This window comes from Arachis ipaensis, chromosome B10 (assembly GCF_000816755.2).
Source record: "Arachis ipaensis cultivar K30076 chromosome B10, Araip1.1, whole genome shotgun sequence".
NCBI lineage: Eukaryota > Viridiplantae > Streptophyta > Magnoliopsida > Fabales > Fabaceae > Arachis > Arachis ipaensis.
In genome coordinates, this window is record NC_029794.2 from 107,985,945 (window position 1) to 107,993,317 (window position 7,373).

Sequence of the window (7,373 nt, forward strand, 5' to 3'; positions counted from 1 at the left end):
TTCCTTTATTCTTTTTACTTTTTTTGTTTTCAATATTTCAAATTATCTTCACACTTTTTTTTCGCCTTTCCCTAAATAGTTTATGAATGGAGAATGATAAAATTCTCAATTTAACTCTGTATGTCAAACACTTTTATAAAATCTTATTATTTTATCTTTCTTTCTTATTTGATAAAAATAATAAATTTAATAGAAATATACTAATAAAAATATACAGAAGCAGAGCAAGAATAAAAGAGGAAGAATTTTAGTTTTGAAGTTTGTTGATGGTTCTGAGTTTTGATTATTCTGATTTTTTGAGTTCTGATTTTCTGAGTCATGATTTTCTGAGGTGGGGTGATGGTGGGTTCTGGTGTTGATGATGATAGTGGGGTAGTGGTGGTTCTGTTTTGAGTTTTATTGTTCTTCTTCTTCTGATGGTGATGATGATGATGACCATGATGATAATGGTGGTGGTGGTGGTGGATTTTTGTTCATCTTAGACTTCTGATGATGGTGATGATGACCATGAATGATAATGTACCATGATGATGGAGGCACTAGGATCTTTTGGCATAAGCATTTCTTTCCCAACAGGTCCAGTAATTGTTACTTCAGATCCAGGCTTCAAGTCACCTGCATCAACAGGACCATTGTTAGTGACTGGAACAAAAGAAAATGAAAACAATTTCTTGATTATAAAAGACTATAAATTTCTTCTAAAACTATTGATTCTTACACAAGAAATTTGAGCAAACTCCTTTGACAATCTCTCCATTTTCATTTGTGTAAACAAGCCTCTTCACACATAGTGAAACCTGCATGAAAACATATACAACTCAATGTTGATGTCACTGATGAATGTTAGCATGCACTTTCTGAACTCTCTAATTAATTTGGCAACAAAAGTTGATAAAGGCTCTATGAATGAATTTCTGCAATCAAACTCTAACAATGACCCACATTTTTGGAGTCTCTAAAGTCACCAAGGGCACTGATGGCAATGGAATACAATATGAGTTGATGAGATGGAGGAAGAGAGAGCCAGAGGAGAAAGAGATCAAGCGAGATCTGAGGAGAGAGAGAGCTCGGGAGCAGAGGAGAGAGAGGAGAAACCCGTGCAAATCCACCGCCGCGCCTCTGCCGCCGAGAAACGCCGCCGCCGCCACTGAGATCCACCACCGTCACTGTCGAGCAGAGCCACCCCCTTCTTTCTCTCCCCTCTTTTCTCTCTATTTCCCTTTCTTTCTTTTCTTTTTTATTTATTTTATATTTATTTTATTTTATAATTTTTTTAATGAGAGGGGTAGTTTAGTAATAAAAAATAAAATTGGTAAAAATGACGATTTTATAACGTTTTGTAACATTGAGGATGATTTTAATAATAAAAAAAAGGTTGAGGACGATTTTGATTTTGACCCCAGACCTTGGGGACGAAAAAAGTACTTATCCCTAATATTTAATATTTTTATTTTAATATCAAAAACAAGTTTGTAGGGCTTTATTCTTAATTTTTAGAAATTCCATTTTAAATCTCAAACTTGTTAAATATTTTACTTTTTAACCCAATATTTTACAAAATTACTAATTTAACTTCATACTTATAAATTGTCTAATTTAATTTCATATTTCTAGAAATAACCATGAACTCTTATAAAATATCTGCTTTACTCTGAAACTTTTACTTTTTACTAAAAATACTCCCAAAACTTATATAATTACTATTTTTAACCCCAATCTTTTATTAAACTACATTATCATATTCAAAAATCATATTTGCGTTGGTGACAAATACTCTTTTCAAAATCGAAATCTTCTCTTCTGATCTTTCAAAATATTTAATTGATTTTAAATCTGTTTTTGAGCTTTTTCGGTTACCGATTTTTCACAGCTTTTAATTTTAATCTTCCAACCACCAAATCTCATCAATTTCTCTCAATATTCAAGTTTAACAACATCCCTCAAATTAGGACACAATAGATCATTTTGGCAGCCTCATCAAAATCGAAAGATAAAACACTAAATCAACAATATTTTACCAAAATTCAAACAAAAATCATTCAATTTCAAGTCATAAATATCCAATCAACAATCACGCATCAAGAACACATTTAATAATTAATATAAAATTATCAAACCCTACCTCCGTACAGAAATCACCAAACCGAAGCTCCAGGGAAGGTTTCTGACCGAACAGTTGAAGACGAAAACGTAAAAAATCGGTTACTCAACCGCTGGGCTCACTTAGCCGAACATGCATGGAGGGACAACAGCTTCACTATCAAATTCTCCCAAACAAAAGTGACTTCAACGTGAAGAGGAGGAAGATCCGAACACTTTATCGGATTAAATTTTTGATTGGAGTAACCGATTTCAAGAAATCGAACGCGGAAGATTCCTCTCTCTCAAATGAAGCTTTGCATGGCTGAATGATGACTAATGGTGATGATTAAAGTGTTTAAGTGACACATGAGGGTTAGGTGTCATGATATAAAGTTGTTGAGTCAGTGACTCAAATTATAAATATCTTAAATGGATGACTATGAAAGCTGGATATATTAAAACACAGGTAATAATACATATGAAGATAAATATATATGAGTTACTAATATAAATGGCATTATTAACATAATGATTATAAGAATAAAAGATATATGATGAAGCATTTGCAGAATAAGCTCATCGAAGAGTACCGATATTTATTCATACTGTCAGATTTTGAACTCGATAATAATATTATTAAACAAATTATTATTTTAATTAAAGCATGTAAAAATAAAATATTAATATAATAATAATAGTAATAATAATAATTTTATCTTCTTTTCAAAAGCTCTCATTATAATAGAGAAGACTAGACGAAGCTAAAGGACTTTGGGATGACAAACTCAGTTCTGTACTCTGGTCGTACGGAACATCACCCCAGAGCTTGACTGGAGAAACCCCATTCAGGATAACATATGGCCTAGAAGCCATTATTCCCATTGAGATCATTAATAAAATAAATCATAATTTATTCATATTTAGATTTTTAAAAAATACAAAATGTTACAAAAAAAGCCCATTAAAAGTGTTGTTCCATGGAGGATACGCACTCCGAGGTATAGCTTGTTGCTACTGTTCGACGATCTCTTCTTCATCTCCCCAATAGCTATGGTGGGAATTCCTCGGAACTCATATCTGGATATAGAACCTACAAAAGAGACTCCGATGCTCAATTTAATAAAATATCTTTCAAAAGTAAAATTAATAAATTAGGAATCTTGGAATTTTTATCTGATGCCGATTAGCCTCGCTTATGCTTTAAGGTTGTTTAGTATAACCAACCTCTCGTCTTTTCTCCAAGATTTAGTGCGAGTTCTACAGAGGTGGAGGCTTTTTATTCGGTCAAACCTTGTTTAAAATATTTGAACGTGTCTCCGAGGTATAACTATTTTCCTCCACGGTATGAGTGGTAAGTATCACAACCCCCAAACTTGACTTGCTAAATCATACTTTCATCTTAGCAAGTTGAGCTTTTGAATGAAGATATCATTATGATGTTATACCTCGGAATGATGATATATTTTAGAGTGATGCTATCCCATGAGCCCCTAAGCTCAACACATGGCATTTTAGTTGGCAGAGGAAAGCTTGAATTTTCACTTTTAGAATGTGAAAAGTGTGAAGATGTACTTAATTCTACTGCACAATTTTTTTTTAAGAAAATCATGACCACGCATTTAAGTTGCAAGTGAAAAGTTTTTTAATCAAACGGTTACCATCAAAACGTGGGGGGACTTTGTGAAAAGTTCATTTTGTCTTTTTATTACCTATTTGGTCATACTTTTAGAAAAGGACACTAGTTATTTACTGTGTCTAGTTCATTTAAGTGTTTCATTCTTTCCTCTTTTCTTGCTTTCTAGTAATGGCTAGGGATAAGGTTATGGAGGTAAAGGATGATATTTATGAGTGGATGCATGTTGATGTGAAGTGTCGTGTGTCAGTTTTTAATAATATAGAGTCTTTATCCGGGCTCAGTGCTGGGTGAAGAGTGGCGCAAAAATTGGTGTTGAATTTCTTCCTCGTAGTGGTGAAGAAAGAGTTTGCAAACGGAGGGGGACTGGGCTTATTTTTATCTGTATACTCCTTATTTAATAGTTGAATTTGAGATTTTCTTTCTCCGATTTTGAATGTAGTGTGTTAACCCAACTAAACTGTGTCCCTTCACAATTACATCCAAATTCATGGGATTTTCTTTGAGCCTATGAATGTTTAACGAAGTTTCTTGAGTTTTCCCCTTCCTTGAATGTTTTCTTTTCTTTGTTTCAATATAAAGGTGTGTAGAAGGGTGTCTGGATCAATCTTAGTAGCTATCCCGATCATTCTTTATTATTGTTGTATTAATCTTCATTCAAAGATTTTAAGGCAATGTTTGAAAGGTCTGTTAGTCGGAAACCGTGTACCCCTTCTTTTTGGATAACAACTTGGTCAAAAATTTCCTCTTTATTGGCGTCTGGAGCTCATGCAAATACTGGAAGCTATAGCGAGAAGTGATGAGAAAAATTGGTTTTTGGATTTTTTTAATAGAATGTTTTTGGCTGGGGAGTTGTTGTCTAGTTTTGAATTGTTAAAAGTGGAATCAGATAAGAAAGCACTAGGGGAGTATATAAGTAAGTGAATGGTATGAAGAATTTTGCCTCCTTCTGATGCTATTTTGATACATGTGTTTTTCTTTTTGTTGTAGGTGGAAAGGTTCCGACGTTGACTACATCGCGTCTGAAGTCTTTTCTGAACTAGAAAAAGAGAGGTGACAAAGATTGTTTTGCTACAGATGCAGAGAAAGATATTGGCACTAATACTGCCCAGTCTAGTGCTCGTCCTGTGCATCAAGCGAAAAGGAAGAAATTCGATTCAAAGAAGTCCTTCGAGATTCTTTTTGAGGAATAGCTGGTCACAGGAATGGGAGGTGGTACTGTGTTTGAAAAGCAAAAAAGGCTTTATGGTTATATCAATGGGACTGGTGCACAGTCAGTTTGGGGCAAAAATTTTTCACTCTCGAAATTGGCTGATAAGGTCGCTCAACATTCTGGTGATGTGAAGCTGTTGAAAAAAGTTAAGATAGAGGGTATTGGAAAGTATATGCTGGTATAGATGAGGTCATTAAATATTTGTATACCTTTATTTGGTTTGATATTGATGTTTGTTTATGTAGGTGATTGGTACGAGGTTATTGTGCATAGGTAAGACGACAGAGCTGATTGGTGCTGAAGAAAGGGGTGCAACAGAAAAGATAACCAAATTGGAAAAATTTTTGAAGGAAAGGGACGGTGTTATTGTAGATATAACCTCAAAGATGAAAATCTAAGAGGAAGAAGTGACAAAGCTGCAGGATCAGATCTGCCTATTACAAAGCCAAATGAAAGAGTCTGATAATGACAAAGGCTAGCTGATTTCAGTGGTACGCAATAGTTTGGCTGGGTTATGGATGATCGGCACGCATTTTTGCCAGCTATTGTAGTGTTGGACTTTTTTCATGTAATCATTTCTTAGTGAAGGCCAGAAGTACCTTGCTCTTAAAAGCTTCAAGGCTAAACTCTGACCTCCTATGTGTATACCGCATATGTCAGCGTGGATATTGCTAACTCTGCTTCTGCCGTTCGAGGCACTTCAGTAGCAGTCGGAAGAATCCCTTCTTATAGAGGTCCTCTCTGATGAGCGTGAAATAGCTTGATATTCTTTTAAATAACTTTGGCTTTTCTCATGAAGGTATTTTCCACGTTCTCATATAATCTATGTACGGATTTCTCCAATCTGTTTCTTGTGACAATCTTAGAACACCTTTACCATATATACTCAGTTCCCCAAGTGTTAGTTATGATAAAACTAGTGGCATGTCTTGTATTCTAGAGGTAGCTAATTTAGATAAGATATCTGCTCTATGGTTTTATTCTCTAGGTATATGTAAGATTTCAAAATGTTGAAAAAACTATCGTAGATTCTTTACTGTGTTTAAATATTGTTCTAAGAGGGGGGTCTTGTACCTGAAAATTTCTACTTACATGTTGAACAATTAGTAGAGAATCACAGTGTACTTTGAGGTTTTGAAAATTTTCTTCTCTAGTGAGTCGTAACCCAGCGAGCAAGGCCTTATATTCCGATTGGTTGTTGCTCTCTTGGAACGAGAACTTTATTGATTGCTTGGCAAAGACGCTGCTCGTGTCTCTGAGAATAACTCCTGCTCCATAACCTTCATCATTGGAGGTTCCATCGATGTATAAGTCCCAGATAGACATGACCTCCTGTGTGGTTGTGAATTCGCTAATAAAGTCAGCAACATTTTGAGCCTTCAATGATCCTCTTGATTAATATGAGATGTCGAACTCTGATAGTTCCACTGACCATTTGATGAGCCTTCCAACAAGATCTGGTCGTGTTAGTATTTGACGCAGCAGTTGATTAATCTGAACTATGATTTGATGACTTTGAAAATAATGGTGTAGATGTCGAGCAGTGATTATCAAAGCAAATGCTAGTTTTTCTATAGTTGGATATTTTATTTTCGCATTCTGTAGTATCTTGCTGACGAAATAAACTGGGTGTTACTCTTTTCTTATTTCTGTGACAAGTACAGAGCTAACTATGTGACGTGAAATTGAAACATATAGATAGAGAGGTTTACCATATTACGGTTTTTAGAGGATTGGCGGTGAGCTGAGAATATTTTTTAAGTCGGTGAATGCTTGTTCACAGTCATCTATCCACATGAAGTTCTTGGCCTTTCCTAGGTTGTTGAAGAAGTGGTATGACCTTACGGTGGCTACAGGTAAGAACCTTGATAGTGCTGCCAGGCGTCCGGTGAGTTGCTGAACTTCTTTGATAGTTCGGGGTGACTTCATTTGGATTACAGCTCAACATTTGTCGAGATTTGCTTCTATCCCTCGATATGTTAACATAAAATCAAGGAATTTACCTCCATGGACTCCAAATGCACACTTCTCGGGGTTTAATCTCATGTTGTATTTTCATAATTGCTGGAAAACTTCCAAAAGGTCAGTTTGATATGTCTCTTAAGATTTTGATTTTACTACCATGTCATCGATGTATACTTATATGTTCTGACCAATCTGAACTCGGAAGACCTTGTCCATCAACCTATGGTATGTTGCACGTATATTTTGAAGTCCAAGGCATTACTTTATAACAAAAATTACCGTGATCAGTTATGAATGCGATTTGTCTTGGTCTTCTGGGTGCACCTGTATCTGATTATAACTGGAATAGACATCCATGAAGCATAGAAATTTGAAGCCGGAGGTGTTGTCTACCAAATTGTCAATGCTCGGCAATGGGTATGAATCTTTAGGACAAACCTTGTTCAAATCTGTAAAATCTACACATATGCGCCACATTCC

The 7,373-nt window shown here is 35.2% G+C and overlaps 1 protein-coding gene across 1 annotated transcript; it reads right to left on the bottom strand.

Annotated features, from left to right (window-relative positions):
• On the bottom strand, positions 468 to 2,955 carry LOC110268455. Its single transcript, XM_021114626.1, has 4 exons — positions 2,868 to 2,955; positions 943 to 1,166; positions 719 to 797; positions 468 to 615 (listed from the first exon to the last, which is right to left on the bottom strand). Exons 1-4 carry the CDS (start codon positions 2,953 to 2,955, stop codon positions 479 to 481), a joined length of 528 nt encoding a protein of 175 aa, XP_020970285.1. The 3' UTR covers positions 468 to 478.

Coding starts and splice junctions, on each gene's coding strand:
- LOC110268455 (XM_021114626.1), bottom strand. CDS start 2,955: ATGGCTTCTAGGCCATATGTTATCCTGAATGGGGTTTCTCCAGTCAAG. Junction 798..942: donor ACTTTAGAGACTCCAAAAAT/GTGGGTCATTGT, acceptor GTTTTCATGCAG/GTTTCACTATGTGTGAAGAG. Junction 616..718: donor AGTTTGCTCAAATTTCTTGT/GTAAGAATCAAT, acceptor CTGTTGATGCAG/GTGACTTGAAGCCTGGATCT.